The sequence below is a fragment of the Manis javanica genome, chromosome 2 (genome assembly GCF_040802235.1).
Source record: "Manis javanica isolate MJ-LG chromosome 2, MJ_LKY, whole genome shotgun sequence".
NCBI classification, from domain to species: domain Eukaryota; kingdom Metazoa; phylum Chordata; class Mammalia; order Pholidota; family Manidae; genus Manis; species Manis javanica.
Window position 1 is genome coordinate 179,566,321 of NC_133157.1, and position 18,825 is coordinate 179,585,145.

General features: G+C 34.9%; 1 protein-coding gene and 1 long non-coding RNA gene across 16 annotated transcripts in view; one reads left to right on the plus strand and one right to left on the minus strand.

Annotated features, from left to right (window-relative positions):
* The window catches only part of ESRP1 (epithelial splicing regulatory protein 1), a 56,944-nt gene that overhangs the window by 34,685 nt on the left and 3,434 nt on the right, over positions 1 to 18,825 (plus strand). For 7 of the 14 annotated variants that reach the window (XM_017657106.3, XM_017657109.3, XM_017657108.3 and 4 more), the window contains 2 exons: positions 10,032 to 10,182; positions 13,916 to 14,025. The exons of 3 other annotated variants lie outside the window; for them this stretch is intronic. In XM_017657106.3, coding sequence (XP_017512595.1) covers positions 10,032 to 10,182; positions 13,916 to 14,006 — 242 coding nt within the window. In that variant the 3' untranslated portion in view covers positions 14,007 to 14,025. The remainder of the gene's footprint in view (positions 1 to 10,031; positions 10,183 to 13,915; positions 14,026 to 18,825) is intronic. 4 more of the 14 variants (XM_017657111.3, XM_017657113.3, XM_017657114.3 and 1 more) reach the window with 2 other exon arrangements.
* LOC140847963 (uncharacterized) lies at positions 484 to 10,025 on the minus strand. Of its 2 annotated transcripts, XR_012128322.1 has the most exons (4): positions 9,766 to 10,025; positions 4,870 to 5,028; positions 4,716 to 4,755; positions 484 to 542 (listed from the first exon to the last, which is right to left on the minus strand). It is a non-coding gene; the product is annotated as an uncharacterized lncRNA (long non-coding RNA). The 2 variants fall into 2 exon arrangements; XR_012128321.1 differs by lacking the exon at positions 484 to 542 and having other exon boundaries at positions 4,179 to 4,755.

The following is an 18,825-nucleotide window of genomic DNA, read 5'->3' on the forward strand; positions in this document are numbered from 1 at the left end:
AGTTCTATCCTTTATTCTGACCTCTCAGTTTTCTTAGAATATTCTCTTGGGCATCGAAGTTGTAGCACAGGTGAGAAACGTGCTGATTCTTAAATATCACCTTGAATTAAAAGAGGGCAAGGGATTTTTTACTTTATTCATGAATGATGCTTTACTTGTGTATCCATGTGAAAGGTTTATGGTGGGGGGAATGCTTTTTTCCTTGGAATAACCATTTCTTATAAAGTCATCTTATTTCTACCTAAGCAGTGAATATGTATATTTAATAATATTGAAACACTTTACAGTGTTTGGTTTGTTGGATAGTGTTATTACATATGTTCTGGAATTCTTTTCACTTGAACCAAATAATACCTATCCTTTAAGAGATGCCTGTATTTTGTATTTTCAACACTTAGCTTTCCTGTTCCATCTTACTTTTTTTTAATTGAATTTTTTGAGAGGTGCAGTTGTAACAGTAGAGAGAGCCCATATACACTTTACCTAGTTTTTCCCAATAGCAACATTTCCCAATAGCAGCAACCAGTTTACTTCGTAATTTACTTGTTGAAAGACAGGACCCACAAAAAAAAGATAAAATATCTTTAATATACAGTTATATTTTTCTTGGCTTAAAAAAAGTTGTTTCTACGACTTAAATATATATTTCCACAAATGCAAACTAAGAATAATGAAATGACATTAAAATATTGCAATAATGCAATATCAAGTGATGTTACAATAATGGAAGAGTGTCATAATTCTTGTTGAGAATGATTACAACTCTCAGGTTTTTTAATTTGAATATTTCTAAATGATGTAAGCAAGAACTGCTCGGGGCAGTTCACTCTCTACTACCACTCAGTGAGGATTCAGTATAGCTTTCATGAAAGAAATAGTCGTTTGCTAAAGACCTTATTCATATTATGAGCAGTTCAGGGAATTAAAATGTAGATATACTTAAAATTCTTTTTAACATTGCAGAATTTTTTTTTAAATTTTTTCAAAATTGGGATGATTTTATGTATGCTGTTTTCAATGATAATTTTTTAAGATCTGTATTAAAGAAATTTTCAAATACAGGTTGAGAGAATACTATTACCCAACTGTAACAATATCAATATCTTGCCAGTTTTGTTTCATCTATTTGTTTTACCCAGAACATTTTAAAGCATAAAACCTAGATACTATTTCTTTCACCTGCTATTTATATGCCAAATATATCTTTAAATTAAGCATGTTATAGTACTAATGACTTTAGTTAAAGCAGAAGAACTTAATAAAACACATATGCCAAACATAATAAACAAAATGACCATATTTTGCCTCATTGCCCTACTTGAACGTTTCCTTGGTATATCTTTAAGACATTACATTGAAAAAGACATTACATCCCTGAGGAAAGAATAGGCATTTCTCTGGATTTTATTTAACAATACAGATTAATGACTTTTGATTTTGATTTTTCTTTACTGTATATATAACATACATAACATATGGTTTTTTCAACTACATCCTCTTTTTTTTTTTCCACCAAGAGCAAAATGGCTTTATTGGGAAATATTTTCCATTTAAATGAAAAATAATCAATGAATTCTCTCTGGAAAAATATTTAATAATAACCAAGAAGCTGGACCAGGTTACTTCTAGAGAAAGATTCTGATTTGAGGGGTGGGGAAGGGCGTGATGGAGTCAGACTGCTTGCTCATATTTGTCCTGTCCGGTGTTGTTCTCTATTCCTATTCAACAAGACAAGAGTCCATTTTTAAAAGTGACCAAAAAATATCTTCAAAAATAACTTGTGAATGTGGTTCTGTCTTTTGTTATTTTATCTTTGTTAGTCTTGTCCCTTTGCCAGGGAGCACAAAATGTCCATGGATCATAGTACATTTTGCTTGTGGTTTCTAGATACTTGATCAAAATGCTACTTTAAAAAATGTCATTTTTTTCTAAACATATAAGGATCTGTTGTTATTTTGTACTTTGAATGGGACAACAAGATTACTTCAAAGTTGCTAGTACAGGATTCAGTCTTAAAAATGGGGCTTTGTGGAAGCTGTTTTTGTTTTGTTTTGAGTAAGCAGTCTGTCACTGTGTATTTGGAACATTATCATAACTGTAGTTTAGGAGGTTATATTTTATAATCTTTGATGTAACTGGGCTAAGTTTAGGTTTAGTTATCAAACTTTTTTGACAATATGCACATTTGCTGACTACTTAGCTGAAAGATTCTTGGAAGATTTCTTTATTCATTGCAAAGTGTTCTTGTATCTATTGCTTAACCTTTCTCTAAGAGGTAGGTAGATGCACATGCACAGAGAAGTTCGTCTAGCCTTTAAGAGAGCTAGCAGAAATCCAGGATCCAGATGTAGTAGTCATGGACAGTATTAAATTCACAAATAATACTGAAAATAACCTTAATATTGCTGAGTTCAGATGAAAATATGTAGTTAAAAATTTTCCTACATGAAAATTGACTTCAGCCTTTACACTTGCTAGGATTAAAACATATTTTCCCAGTTATTTTTCAAATGTATGATCTTTGTAACACTAGGGGTATTCATGAAGGTTCATAAAAAGGCTGTGGTGATTTTACAAGGCTGTGGAAACCAGATAATCTTTGCAGGACTTCTCAGTGTTCCCTATGGTGATGTGTTATGACTCATCCAGAAGGGAGAACACAGTTCTTTAATCTTCTTTTCACTTAATCTGTTGCTCTAACAAGATAGATAATGCTTTGATCCTCTCTTCTGTTGAGAAAATACAAGTTCCTAAATTATCGATATTGTCACATTATGATTACCTCTATTTTGGAATGTCACCTGATAACACTAATTTGTGTTACCAACATTTTGTAATTTGCAATTGAATGAAGGAAGGGTATTATGAGGCTTGTTTAAAATCATGTTTTTTTTATGAGAGTTCTGATGTGGTAGGCTTCCTGGCCCCCAGAATTTTCATATATCTTCCCCTGTTCTGCAGATAATTTTTTATGACTTATTAGGATATATTGAATATTATAAAATTAATGATACACATTAAGAACTGGGGAAACATAAGATAGGAAGAAGTGTTTGGTTAGTCTGGCAACCGAACCTTACAGGACAATGGAGTACTGCAGTGGAGGAAGTCTTCAATGGCTTTATAATACATTCACTCCTGTGATTCATTCAGCAGTTTCTTAACACCATCTCAGGACAGCTTGCCTTAGTAAGTAGCCATAAGTAATGTCTTTACAGCTATGGTGCTCTAGCAGTTTTCTGAGCATAAACCTTAGGAAAAAGCCCCTCTCATGCTAATTTTTTCATCCTGATACCTCTCACCTCCCCTCATTCTTTGTTCAGGCAATCGCAACAGCATTTTTTACACAGCTCGAATGCAGTCTCCTTGTTAGTTTATGTGCTGTGGTACAGTCTTGCCAACACTGTAGAACCTTTGCATTCAGTATTACATTGACTTGCTTATTTAGCCCTAACCCTTTGGTTCCTTTATATCCTATCAGTTTTAACTTTGGAGTAGAAGTTACATTATTGATACCATGTATGCAAGAGACATTGATAAATACTGGCATTTGAGAATCTGAAAACTAAAGTATAATGGAGATAAGAATGAAAAAACAGTGCCTAAGGATTGAACATAAAGATTAGGATGAGTTACTGGTATAGTCTGGTTTTGATGGACAGCTCTTCTCGTGCTCTAATTTGGAGTAAAGTCAGAAAATTTCTGCTTGAATTCCTTATTCTCTAAACCACTACCATAATGCAAATGCTTTTTAGTTGTAAAATTTCTTTGTATTTTTTCCCATTCAGGGGTTGTCATTTCATTTTCTTGATGGGTTTCCTTTAAAGGAAAAGTTAAAAATTTTGATGAAGTCCAATTTATCTATTTTTCTTTTCTCACTTAACACTTTTGTTACATAATATAATATATTATAATCTAACACCTTGAAGATATGCTACTATATGTTCTTATAAAAATTTTTCAGTTTTAGATCTTATGTTTAGGTATATTATTCATTGTGAATAAATTTTTTTATATAGCATGAAGTAGAAGTCTAAGTAGGGGTAGGTATTTGATCATTCCAGCATGGTTTATTGAAGCCTATTCTTTACTCATTGAATTGTCATGGAACCCTTGTCAAAAATCAACTGACCATATGACCCACTCCTGGGAATTTACCCAAAGAAAACAAAATCACTAGTTAGAAAAGATATATAGATAGTTCACAGAGATGATATATAGATATATATATAGATGTATGTATAGAAAAGATATATACACTCCTATGTTTATTGCAACATCATTTACAATAGCCAAGATAAGGAAACACCCATTGATAGATCAATGGATAAAAAAGATACGATACATACATACAAAAGAATATTACTCCATAAAAAAAAAAAAAGGGAAATCTTGCCATTTGTGACAACATGGATGGACCTAGAGGGTATTATGCCGAGAGAAGAGAAAGACAAATACTGTGTAATTTCATTTATATGTAGAATCTAAAATAGAAAACAGGTGAACAAGCAAGCAAAACAAATAGATTGCTAAACACAGAGAACTGACTGGTGGTTGCCATAGGGGTAGAGAGTGAGGGATGGATAAAATAGGTGAACAGGATAAAGAGGTACAAACTACCAATTATAAAGTAAGTCAGTCATGGGGATGAAAGTATGGTAGGGAATATATTCAGTATTGTAATAACTTTGTTGACAGATGGTAACCATACTTACATTTAGTAATGTATGTAATTCTTGAATCACTGTAGAACACCTGAAAACAATATATTGTATATCAATTGTGTATTTCAGTTTTAAAAAATCAATAGACAATAAATGTGAGAGTTTATTTCTGATCTTGAATTCTATTCCATTGATCATTGCCTACCTGTATGGGAGTACTACAACATCTTGATTGCTGTAGTTTTGTAGTAAGTTTTGAATTTAGGAAATGTATATCTTCCTTCTTTGGTCACTTTCAAGAGAGTCAGGCTATTCTGGTTCCTTTGCATTCCCACATATGTTTTAGGCTCCATTTCATTGATATCTGCAAAAAAGGATTTTGAGATCTATTGCATTAAATCTCTCGGTGGGTTTAGAATGTATTGCTATTTTAACAGTATTACATCTTCTGTTTATGAACATGGGCTGTCTCCATTTATGTATTGAGATTTAATTTATTAACAATGTCTTGTAGTTTTCAATAAGTTTGGTAGATGATGTATTTGTATGACCATCATTCTACTTCATCATTTTACAACGTGCAGCCTGAAAAGGTTACTTGACATCAGTTGCCCTTAACATTTTAAGTCTCCAAAAACAGTGATCCTCAACTTGTTTGCATGGTAGAGTCACTTCTATCTATCAATCTATATCAATGGATGTTTCCATATCTTGGTCATTGTAAATAATGTTGCAGTAAACATAGGAGGGTATATATCTTTTATTTATTTTTTTAAGGTTAATTATATTTTACTTTCGTTATCATTAATCTACAATTACATGAAGAACATTATGTTTACTAGGGTCCTCCCATCACCAAGTCCCTCCCACAAACCCCATTACAGTCATTGTCCTTCAGCATAGTAAGATGTTGTAGAATCACTACTTGTCTTCTCTGTGTTGCACAGCCCTCCCCATATTATACATGCTAATCGTAATACCCCCTTTCTTCTTCCATGCCCTTATCTCTCCCTTCCCTCCCATTCTCCCCAGTCCCTTTCCCTTTGGTAACTGTTAGTCCATTCCTGGACTCTGTGAGTCTGCTGCTGTTTTGTTCCTTCAGTTTTTCCTTTGTTATTATACACCACAGATGAGTGAAATCATTTGGTATTTGTCTTTCTCTGCTTGGCTTATTTCACTGAGCATAATACCCTCTAGCTCCATCCATGTTGTTGCAAATGGTAAGATTTGTTTTCTTCTTATGGCTGAATAATATTCCATTGTGTATATGTACCACATCTTCTTTATCCATTTATCTACTGATGGACACTTAGGTTGCTTCCATTTCTTGGCTATTGTAAACAGTGCTGCGATAAACATAGGAGTGCATCTGTCTTTTTCAAACTGGGCTCCTTCATTCTTAGGGTAAATTCCTAGAAGTGGAATTCCTAGGTCAAATGGTGTGTCTATTTTGAGCATTTTGAGGAACCTCCATACTGCTTTCCACAATGGTTGAACTAATTTACATTCCCACCAGCAGTGTAGGAGGGTTCCCCTTTCTCCACAACCTCACCAACATTTCTTGTTGTTTGTCTTTTGGATGGTAGCCTTCCTTACTGGTGTGAAGTGATACCTTATTGTGGTTTTAATTTGCATTTCTCTGATGACAAGCGATGTGGAGCATCTTTTCATGTGTCTGTTGGCCATCTGAATTTCTTCTTTAGAGAACTGTCTATTTGGCTCCTCTGCCCATTTTTTAATTGGATTATTTGCTTTTTGTTTTTTGAGTTGTGTGAGCTCCTTATATATTTTGGATGTCAAGCCTTTATCGGATCTGTCATTTATAAATATATTCTCCCATACTGTAGAGTACCTTTTTGTTCTATTGATCGTGTCCTTTGCTGTACAGAAGCTTTTCACCTTGATGTAGTCCCACTTGCTCATTTTTGCTTTTGTTTTCATTGCCCTGGGAGATATGTTCATGAAGAAGTCACTCAAGTTTATGTCCAAGAGATTTTTGCCTATATTTTTTTCTAAAGTTTCATGGTTTCATGACTTACATTCGGATCTTTGATCCATTTTGAATTTACTTTTGTGTGTGGGGTTAGACAATGATCCAGTTTCATTCTCTGACATGTAGCTGTCCAGTTTTGCCAGGACCATCTGTGGAAGAGACTGTCATTTCCCCATTGTATGTCCATGGCTCCTTTATTGTACATTAATTGACCATGTAAGTTTGGGTTAATGTCTGGAGTCTCTATTCTGTTCCACTGGTCTGTGGCTCTGTTCTTGTGCCAGTACCAAATTGTCTTGATTACTATGGCTTTGTAGTAGAGCTTGAAGTTGGGGAGTGAGATCCCCCCACTTTATTCTTCCTTCTCAGGATTGCTTTAGCTATTCGGGGTCTTTGGTGTTTCCATATGAATTTTTGAACTATTTGTTCCAGTTCATTGAAGAAAGCTGTTGGTAATTTGATAGGGATTGCATTGAATCTGTATATTGTTTTGGGCAGAATGGCCATTTTGACTATATTAATTCTTCCTAGCCAAGAGCATGGGATGAGTTTTCATTTGTTAGTGACCTCTTTAACTTCTCTTAAGCGTGTCTTATAGTTTTCAGGGTATAGGTCTTTCACTTCCTTGGTTAGGTTTATTCCTTCCTAGGTATTTTATTCTTTTTGATGCTATTGTGAATGGAATTGTCTTCCTGATTTCTCTTTCTATTAGTTAATTGTTAGTGTATAGGAAAGCCACAGATTTCTGTGTGTTAATTTTGTATCCTGCAACTTTGCTGAATTCCGATATTAGCTCTAGTAGTTTTGGAGTGGAGTCTTTAGGTTTTTTTATGTACAATATCATGTCATCTGCAAATACTGACAGTTTAACTTCTTCTTTACCAATCTGGATTCCTTGTATTTCTTTGTTTGGTCTAATTGCTGTGGCTAGGACCTCCAGTACTATGTTGAATAACAGTTGGGATAGTGGGCATCCCTGTCTTGTTTCTGATCACAGAGGAAAATCTTTCAGCTTTTCGCTGTTCAGTATGATGTTGGCTGTGGGTTTATCATATATGGTCTTTATTATGTTGAGGTACTTGCCCTCTATACCCATTTTGTTGAGAGTTTTTATCATGAATGGATGTTGAATTTTATCGAATGCTTTTTTCAGCATCTATGGAGATGATCATGTGGTTTTTGTCTTTCTTTTTGTTGATGTGGTGGATGATGTTGATGGATTTTCGAATGTTGTACCATCCTTGCATCTATAAGGAGATCTTTTGCAAAAGGAATAGAACATGCCAGGACAGAGTCGTGGAAGTAGTTTTATACTGTGTCAGTGATCTGACTTTTATATCCAGTGTGGACAATTTGAGTAACTGAATGAAATACATGAACTCTTGATGGTCTTTGAGAATTAGTATCTATTAGGCCTTGGACATGAGCAAATATTGTCTTTGAATGAATGAATGGTGGTTTGATGGGAGATAGCACTGAACCTGGAGTTGAGTATCTGGGTAGTTCTTCTGATATGGTAAAGAGCTAACTGGTTGTGTGACCTTTGGGAAATGACTTAACTCTTAGTTTCTGTTTCCATGACTGTAAGAATGAGGAGTGTGGCTGAATAATGGTTACATTCCTACTCAGACCTAAAATGCAGCATTCCCTCTTTCTCTCCTCTCACAATTGCACCTAACTTGACTTTTAGTCCACAGAGAAGGCTATAAAAATCTCTCCAAGTGACTACCATATAACAAGTTGAGGATCACTGCTTTTAGAGACTTAAAATGTTAAGGGCAACTGATGTCAAGTAACCTTTTAAGGCTCCATGTTTTAAAATGATGAAGTAGGATGATGGTTATAGAAATAGCAAGAATGAAATAATACATGTTACTGCATTTTATGGTTTATGGAGTAATAATTCTGTATATTAAATCATTGAATCTGAAAAAAATTGTGTGAAACTAAAAAGGTATTGTCACCTCCATTTAGCAAAGGGTGAAATTGAAGTTCAGAAAAATTAAGTGACTTGCTAAAGGTCACTGTGCTAATAAAAAATGGAATCTGGGCTCATAGACACCAAGAAGGGACTAGTGGTTACCAAAGTGGGGGGAAAGGTTGGGGAGGGAGAAGGAGATTAAGGGGCACTGTAATTCTCAATCACAATATAGGTAGGTCACGTGGAAGGCAGTACAGCACAGAGAAGACAACTAATGACTCTATAGCATCTTAACTATGCTGATAGACAGGGCCTGCAATGGGCGGGGGTGACTTGATAATATGGGTGAATGTTGAACTACTGTGTTGTATATGTGAAACTATCATAAGATTATATTATATATCAGTGATACTTTAGTAGAAAAGAAAAAATAGAATCTGGGACTAGAGTCACACGTGGCACCATTCTTATTAGACCATCAGTTAGGATTACATAGGATAGATCTCCAGAATTTTCAGTCCTTTCCATTATGTGTTACTTGTCTTTTAAATGGGGTAATTACCTACTTAGGAAGATTTATAAGGGTTAATAATCTAAAGCTTGGTCCTTATTGCTCTTTTAACTAACAACTTTTTAAAAATATTTCACTACACATTATTCAGTTATGTGTGTCTAGCCATTAATAGTAAGGGAAAACAGATTGGGTGGCACACAGGGTGAAATTAATTTTATAATGTAGTAATCACTTGGCTTGTGTTCCTTGGAGGTAGATGTTGCAGATACACCAAGAGGACGCATGCATCAGTTTTCCTTCATGTTAATGGTGATGGGTTTAATTTGTTATGCACCCCTTCTCATGTAGCCACCTCTCTCCCCATATCCTGCTTTTTCTTTTTTTTTTTTTTTTTCAGTCTGGTTGGAAGAGATCATTGATGGGCGCTGTCGTACTTCGCTGTGTTGTGCTGCACTCACTGTTGTGCATTTGCTTTCATATATAGGTAGAACAGTCTGGAGCAATCACTCTTTGGTCTCTGTGCCTGCGGTTCCTATTATTAGCCTGTGAATTCATGCCTTTTCATGCCTTAGTATTTCTGGTAACTAGCTAGTTAATCATCAGTGAGCTGGGCTTTGAAAGTGGTGCTTTGTGGTTGAGTGACTGTGAAGGCTTAATTCTCTCCTTCCTCTACCTTTAAGAATCTCAGAACTGGATCTTTGGGGAAGTGCTGTGTTTCACTCTTCATTAATCTTTTCTTCTACCTGTCAACTTTTGGCTTTTGTGGAAATGTGGGACAGAACATCTGTGGTGGTCTTACCTGTTTTGGGAGAGAGAACTCTGAGTATTCTAAGAATGATCACCTTGAGAAAGACTGTTTCCTTAAGTAACTAATGTTTTTAGAGTAAATATTCAACATTGTCTATTCCTATTGGTTCACTGTGCTTTCTCTCCCTTTAGCCCCCCAGGTTCGCCCAATAGTCTTGGCTACTTCCCTACAGCTGCTAATCTTAGCGGTGTCCCTCCACAGCCTGGCACGGTGGTCAGAATGCAGGGCCTGGCCTACAATACTGGAGTTAAGGAAATTCTTAACTTCTTCCAAGGTTACCAGGTCAGTAGCTTGAAGAAGAAAAATTCTCAGTGCCCTTATTACTTAAGTTGATTTGCCTAAAGAATGCAGCCAGGAAAGAAGCAGATTCTCTGAAATTCCTGTGTATATATGTGCTAATAGATGTGCCTTGTAGGCAAAACAAATGAGTCAAAGTCAAGGGCTACTTGTCAAGGACTATCTTCAGATTCATCCCTCTGACAAGGTTAGGGCTTTTCCATGCAATTTTAATGATTTCAATATAATCTATTGGTGCTTTTTTTTTAAAAAACTGGGCTACTTTGGGAAAGAAAGCTCTTTGCATCTGGAATAGGATTGGCCAAGGCATTTTCCTCAAAGTCAAAATTCTTGACTAACAAAAAATATACTTAAACATGGAGTTTAAGTTGAGTCTTTAAAAAGAGGTCTTTCTGCCTAACATGGAAAAAAAAAAAGGAAGCTCTGTGAATCTTTAGATGATAACTACTTAAAATGAGCTGTGAGAAATTCAGTGTGAACCTTTTATGAAATTATCTGTTAATTCTTGTGAAACTGATATTTATGCTTGCCAGTGTTTTCCACCACTGCCTGTGTCTATCTTTTCTGACTTAAAGGATGAGATGTTTCTTTTTAAGAGCTCTCTAACAGTGAGCAAAATCTTCTTGCCATCTCATCTGAGCAGACACATTTCCTTCCTCAAATCACATAATTACCTAGAACCCGAACTCCTTTCCTGCAATGTCTAAAAATCAGTCTCTTGCAGGCTTTTTGTTGCACTAATAGCAAAAATTATCTTTTCTCTTGGAGCTGAACTTGTGTCTTCAGAGTTGAGAACCATTTATAGGAATAATCATCAAATTCTAAAATAGCCCTTGAGCATTTGTGGTTCAGCATCATAAGAGCTGTGCCTTCAGATGCTCTTTCACTATTATAATGGGTTTACAAGCTTGGTATCCGTGAATCATGCAAGATTGTGGAGCTCAGCTAAAATTATCTCAGTGGAGATGCCCCAAACCTACCAAGTTACCATAAGGACTTTTAATATGCAAAGGATATTTTCTGGCAAGTGAAGAAAGTCTATGTTTGATAGTGAAAAACTGAGTTGAAGGTGGACAAAAGTTATGTTTTGTTACTGCCTGGTTTAGCACATTCTTACCAGAAGTAAGATTTATCCCTGGGGGATACATTTACTTCCAAGACCCCAGTAGATGCCTGAAAGCACAGATAGTACCAAACCCCATATATATATATATATATATATATATATATATATATATAGTGTTTTTTTCCTATACATAGATACATACCTATTATAAAGTTTGGTTTATCAATTAGGTGCAGTAAGAGATTAACAGAAATAACTAAGAAAACAAAATTATAACTATACTGTAATAAAAACGTGAATATGTTCTCTCTTGCTCTCAAAATATCTTGGTATATCGTACTCACCCTTCTTGTCATGATATGAGATGATAAAAAGCCTATGTGGTGGGATGAAGTGAGGTGAACAATGGTAGGCATTGTGAGATAGCACTGGGATCATCTGCTTCTGGACAGAGGTTGATGGCAGGTAACTGAAACTGATGAAGGGGAACTACTGTAAATACTACTGTAGACTTTGCCTTTTTCCTAAATAATTATGCTGCCTGTTGGAAGCCCTTGCAGGGGTAAAAACGTTACTGTCCAAACTTTGTATCTGATTCATTAGGTAATAAAACAAATAGAGAATCTTAATGAAGGCTATTGAAAAAGTTGCTTAATCTTACAGAGAAAACATTTTTAGTTTTGTATTTTTCTCCCTTTTCCAGTCTTAGAAAGTACAAGCAAGGTTTTGGGTTTTGGTGGTCAGCTGAACTATGTGTGTTTGTTCGAACTAATTAACTTTTACATTCACACCGAATAGAATTAGGCAGTCATTCACATAAGCTGTTTATAAGATTAAGCAAAGTTGTTCTTACAAAGAGTTCTGTGGCTGGCTTTTCTGGGTACTTACCCTATCACAAACAAATGAGAGTGGTTATTTCTAGATTTATAGCTAAAAGAATGACATGCTTCAAAATCAAGATAGAATAAATTTAGTAAATTTATCTTCTAGTAGCTTCTAGGGAGTCATTCAAGGTTGGAGTAGTTTTCTGATGTAATCAGAAGCACAAAGATTGTACAAAATTTTTTCATCTCAAAGCTATTTGGCCTTTTCTGAAGTCCTTGGAATTTATTAACTCAATCAATGAATTAGGGTTACATAGGAACTTCATTTATCCAACTCAGTATATTAAAGATTCCAATGTCTTCCTTCAGTAATTTGAGCAGTTACAGTGCATGCATTCAAAATCTTTTGTATTTGACCTAATTTCATATCAATTACATAAAAGCTCAGATTTTCTATTGTCTCAAGAGTCCATACCTTTTTATTTTTTTCTGTTCCTGGTTAATTTGATAAGTACTTAGGATTCCAGATTCTTAGGTACAGCTTTGTTGGAAGACAAAAGCAGTGTATGGTTTTTTGAAAACTGTCTTCTCTTAAGTGTATTCTGTGTCTATTTTTACCTGTAGTCTATTTATTGTTGTTGCTGACTTAATGGGAGTGTATTTCATTTGATTTCTGGTTATTTATGATTTTCATGTAATCATAATTTATTTACATAATAAAGCAAATACTTGGTAATGATTAGTTGAACGAATGAAATCTCTTTAAGGTTTCTGATTCTGTCTTTTTAAACATATATGTACCTTGATGTAATATTGGCATATGTCATTTTCTATAAATGTTTAAATATAATATTTGGATATATGATTCCCCTACCCTCTCAGCAAAATTCCATCTATAAAACTACTCCAGCTTAACTTTTCCAAGCCTCATTTGTGGTGGGGAGGTATAAAGCTGGAAAAGGGGAGGATTTACAAAAATGGGAAGAAGTCTGATGACCAAAGCAAAATCTGCAATCTTGTAAAGTTAAAGTACCTGAGTTAGGCCCATTTTGGTAAATGAGATTAATAGAAGAGTGACTGAATTTGTGAAAATAAACTACCATAGAAATTTTGGGTAGTGAGAATGTCATTCTTATCATGAAAATAAACTTGTGTCTGTATTTTAGTTGGTGGGCTTCTTATTCTGGTGTCCTTATATAATTTTTTAATTTGTTCTTTGTATTACCCTTTACTTTCAATGGCTTTGATTTATCAATAATGCTAGTTTTTGTTTCTCCTCATAGTACTAACTTTAATAATTATCTCTTTGGACACCTCACTGCTAAGATGTCTACTTGCTGCTCTACTGGGAGAATTAGATTAATATTACAAATACATTAATACTATTTAAAGTTCACCAAGTTGTTTGGAGATGCTGGCTTTATTGTACAATACCTTGCAAATAGTTAGTGTTTAAATATTTGGTATCTAGCGTAATAGTGGTAAATAGTGGTGTCATGGAAACTGTCCTATCAGCAACATCTGAAGTATTTAGTGGTGTTTATTGTGATATACCACTGTAAGAAAAAGGTTTTCTTTCTTTATCCATGTGTTAATCTGACTTCCCTCCTAGAAGGGATTTTTATGGTATTTACATTAAGTAAGAAATAAATTCACATTAAGTAAGAGATATAGACTTGGGATTAGCAGTTAGGTATATGGCTCATACCAGTATTAATTTGTTTCCTATGGTCTGATGTCCTATAATACTGTTGGTAGATCAATACTAACCATCCGTAGTGATCATTTGTCCGTCTTTTGATCCTGTTTGTTTTAACTTGCATTTTAGTATGCAACCGAGGATGGACTTGTACACACAAATGACCAGGCCAGGACTCTACCCAAAGAATGGGTTTGTATTTAAGGGCCCCAGCAGTTAGACCATCCTCAGAAAAGAAGGTAAGGTGCTATGATGTGAGTTAAATTTTAAAGGGCCAAACCAACAGAGATCAAGAATCTGAATGTATTTTTTAGGAGTCAGGTGAGAAGTTCCCTCTCTTTAGTATGATGTAAGAGTACCAGAAATCCTGGCAGAAATGGAGACTGAAATTAAGCTTGTCGTCTAAGTAAATAGTATCTAAGCCACATTTGTATGGCTGGATAACAGTTGTATGTTGTTTTGAGGTAAGGGGAACCTTTTACATTTGGAAATTCATTTGCTGCATTTCATGTAGAATACAGGTTGGATATGTTTTTGTTTGTTTTGTTTTTTAATTGAGGTAAAAATCAAATAATCATTTTAAAGTACATAGTTTGGTGGTATTTAGTGTATTCACAACATTGTGCAACTGCCATTTCTATCTAGTTCCAAAACATTTCACCATCCCAAAAAAGAACCCTGTTGTACACATTAAGTAGTAGCTCCCTCTTTCCTTCCCTATAGACCTTGCCAACCAACCTGCTTCCTGTCTGGATTTGCCTATTCTGGATGTTTCATATAAATGGAATCCTACAATATGTGACCTTTGTTGTATCTGCTTCTTTCACTTCATATATTTTTGAGGTTCATCCATATTATGGCATGTATCAATACTTCAATCCTTTTTATGACTGAATAATATTCCATTGTATGGATATACCACCCTTTGTTTATTCATTTATCCATTGATGGACGTGAGTTGTTAATACTTCCTGGCTATTTTGAACAGTGATGCTGTGAACATTTATGTACAAATACTGAGTACCTGTTTTAAAAAAAATTTCCTTGGGTATATATCTAGGGGAAGAATCACAAAGTTATATGTTAATTCTATGGAATTGGGTTTACTTTTTTTTTTCCAGTTTCCTTTTTAAAAATATTATGGCAAACTATACATAGCATAAACTTTACTATATTAACTATTTTTAAGGGTACAGTTTAGTGGCAATAAGTATATTCACATTATTAGGCAACCATCATCACCATTAGCCCTAGAACTTTTCTATCTTCTCAAGCAGAAACTATATATACATTAAACAGTAAGTCCCCATTTCCCTCTTCCCTTAACCCCTGGCAACCACCATCCTGCTTTGTTTCTGTGCATTTAATTATTCTAGGTACCTTATAAGTGGAATAACAGTATTTGTCCTTTCATGACTGGCTCATTTCACTTCACGTAATGTTTTTAAGGTTTATTTGGGTAAACTGTTAAATGTGCTTCATTCCAAAATGATTGTGAAGCTTGCGTTGCATGACTTTTTCCTCATCTAAAATTAAATCTAGAGGAAGGAACCCTTGATAGTTTCTGATAATAGGTTCCTTTCTTTCTTTGTGTTACTCCATTATCTTTTCTTAAAGAATACTAGCTTACTGTGTGAGGTTCTTCAAGCAATGCAGTTATAAAGACATGGTCAGGAATTCGTGTGGCTTATTCTTTTTTTATTTGGTTTGTTGAAAATGTTCTGCTGGCCTGCCATTTTCAAATTTTGTTATCATTTTCATGGCCAGCGACCCTGTGGGCTTCAACCATATGGATTCTAAATTGGAAATGGGTTGCTGGTACTGTGTTTTCCTTGAGAAATGGCAATTAGACTCTTAGCCTTTCATTCTGAAGCTGTAGAAACCACAGTTCTGGGTGAGAAGTGATGAGTCTCTGCCATTTTCAGTGAGGTTTTAAGATGCCTTAAAAGTATCAAGGAGCTTCATGCCCAGACACTTCATAGGGGGAATGAGGTGTTTTCTCGTCTAGCTCACAATAGTGAGAGCACAATATTCTAGCCTGTTGATACTCTTTTTGGTCCATACATTCTTTCACTGTGTTCTTTTTTCAACCCTTTAGGCTGTCTGTGAATTTGATAAGCATACTGTATATAATTTAAACTATATATGTAAATGAGTATATTAAACAAGAAAAACTACAAATGGAACGTTTTGATACTACATTAGAAATGTCCTAGATGTACTGTGAATTTGATAAGCATACTATATATAATTTAAACTATATATGTAAATGAGTATATTAAACAAGAAAAACTACAAATGGAACATTTTGATACTACATTAGAAATGTCCTAGATGTACTGTGAATTTGATAAGCATACTATATAGAATATAAACTATATGTAAATAAGTATATTAAACAAGAAATAACTATAAATGGAACCTTTTGATATTACATTAGAAATGTCCTAGATTGACTACCCATTACTCAATACCACTAATTAATTGTACCTTCTGTATATGTGTTTGGGGCCATGACAGAATAACAAGGTGCTTTGTTAAAATCCATGTTTGCATTTTCTTATTTAATAACATTAGATTAATCTGCCTTTATGTGAGAATTTTTAAGAAGTCACAAGGAGTACTGTGTGAAATACTTGACATAAGTTATCTCATTTAATTATCTCAACAAACCTGGGAGATAAGGATCACAAAAGTATTGTGGGCTCATTATAAAGAATTTAGAATATATAGACAGGTACAAAGAAACCACTAACAATCCCACCATCCAGAAATAACCATAGTGAATATTACCTTTCAGGTTTTATTTGATAGGCCCTTGTGCAGTTTGGGACCTTGTGACTATATATTTATATATTTTCCCCCCATCCATATCAATATCAAATTCATAATCACCAGCCATCTTTTACACCAATAGAGTGGCTTATGCTTTTAAAGCACCATCTATTCACAGTGTCATTCGAGCTCACCACAGCCATGTGAGGGAGCAGGGCATGTGCCCACGGCTCCATTTGATAGAGGAGGAAATTAAACTCAGAGAGGTTAGACAACTTTCAGAGTCATGCAGCTAATGACCAAGCTGACAAAGACACATAACTTCCAGCCTCAGTCTTGATGCTTTTTTCCATTGACCAAATAATGGCATGACAGAGTCAGTGCTTATAGTGAGCTGAATGGCCCCAAATGTCCACATCCTCATCCCTGGAATCTGTGACTTTTACAGGTATACCTCTTTTTTTTGGTCAGAAATTACCCCCAACAGCTCACAAGCTATTGAAGTTGCCCAAGAAGCCCTCCATGGAAGGAGGTTTGATGGCTGGCTGGAAAAAATATCCTCAGAGGACCAGAGTTCCCATCCCCATACCCATACTCCACTGCCCTATCCCACCAAGCTCCAAGGCTCATACTCCTAGGATCTCAAACTCACAGGGTTAGCTCATAAGTCTGTCAGTAAGTGCTTGAATATAATTATATTTTACATACATATGGAGATTTCTTTAGAGATGTTATTTTCTGGCTCTGTAAAATGGGCATAAAATCACTTCCAAACATGTAATGTAACCCTTTTTGTGGGGTGAGGTGAATGTAATGAAATGTAATCAAGCTTTACAGTCTATAATGTTCTTTCCCTCTCATATGTATAACTATTTTGTAGCTATGATTACAATAATCATTGTAGGGGCAAGATTTTTAACTATTTTATTCCAGGCATTATTCAGAGTTCTTGAGTTTTCCATTAATATCCTTTTTCTATCCCGTGATCAGTCTAGGATTCCATGCTGCATTTAGTTGGCCTGTCTCCTTTGTGTCCCCTGGTCTGTGTTAGGTTCTCAGTCTTCCCATGTTTTTCATGACCTTTATAATTTCGAGGTATACTACTTTTGAGGTATTTTATGGGCAGTCCTTCTGTTTGAATTTGTTTGATGTTTTTCTTGTGATTAGACTGGGGTAGTAGGGGTTAGGACTGAACACCATAGAGGTGACATGCCCTTCTCATCACATGACACCTGGGATACCATACCCACGTGACATCACTAGTGATGCCAATCTTGAGCATTGGGTGAATGTCTTAGGCCATTCAGGCTGCCATAACAAAATCCCATGGACTGGATGGCTTATGAACAACAAACATTTCATTTCTCACAGTTTTGGAAGCTAAGAAGTCCAAGATGAAGTGTTTACAGTTTCCTTTGATTTTGGAGGGGGAAACTTGTGTCTGTACTGGGTGTTTTTTACGGCGCTTGTAATGTGTTAAGGCTGATCTTGTACCAACAGCTAAGTTTTATGCAAAGAAAAAAATATCTCATATTTGGCGAATATTTTTACATCTGGCCTGTTTAGTGTAGAGTCTGAATTATTTTGTGGAGTGAAAGTGGTCTGTCTTTTGTATTGCTTCTTTTTCTGAATCAATAGAATGATTGGTATTTTAGTTTCTGGCTAAAAAATTCAAGGTGCCTCAGATAAATAAGCAGCATTCAAAATCAGACAAGATTTCTCTCTTCCAACTTGAATTTATTGTAGTGGGACCAGAACAGCTGAATAAATGCTGATTCTATTGATTTAAATAACAAAAAGGCTATCAAACTTTGATAAAATAAAACCTGTAACTCAGATTTTTTAATCTTTTATATAAAGAAGAAGAAACTTCCTCTGTTCTAACAAAGAAATCTCACAAATGACTTACCCTTTTCAGAAAAGAGATGTCAAATTTTGCCATAAGGAAGTAATATATTCAACTAATCAGAATTACAGGCTTTTTGAGGGGTTTAGGTTCATTCCATAGGATATAACACCACCTGGTGAAATTCAGGTATCTTAAAAGACTTCTTTTTACATGGTACTTTTAATGGCATTTTAGTACAAAATAAAAAAACATTGTACGTTTTAACACAGATCTTACTAGAAAGGAGATTTGTGAATGTTTACAACCATAACTTCAAAATTGTCTGTGCATAATAGTGTTTACTTTTCTGTAGCTAAAAGGGGATAGGGAACATTTTCTCCTTATCAGTTTGAGTCTCTTTTTTTGCTAGCAGCTA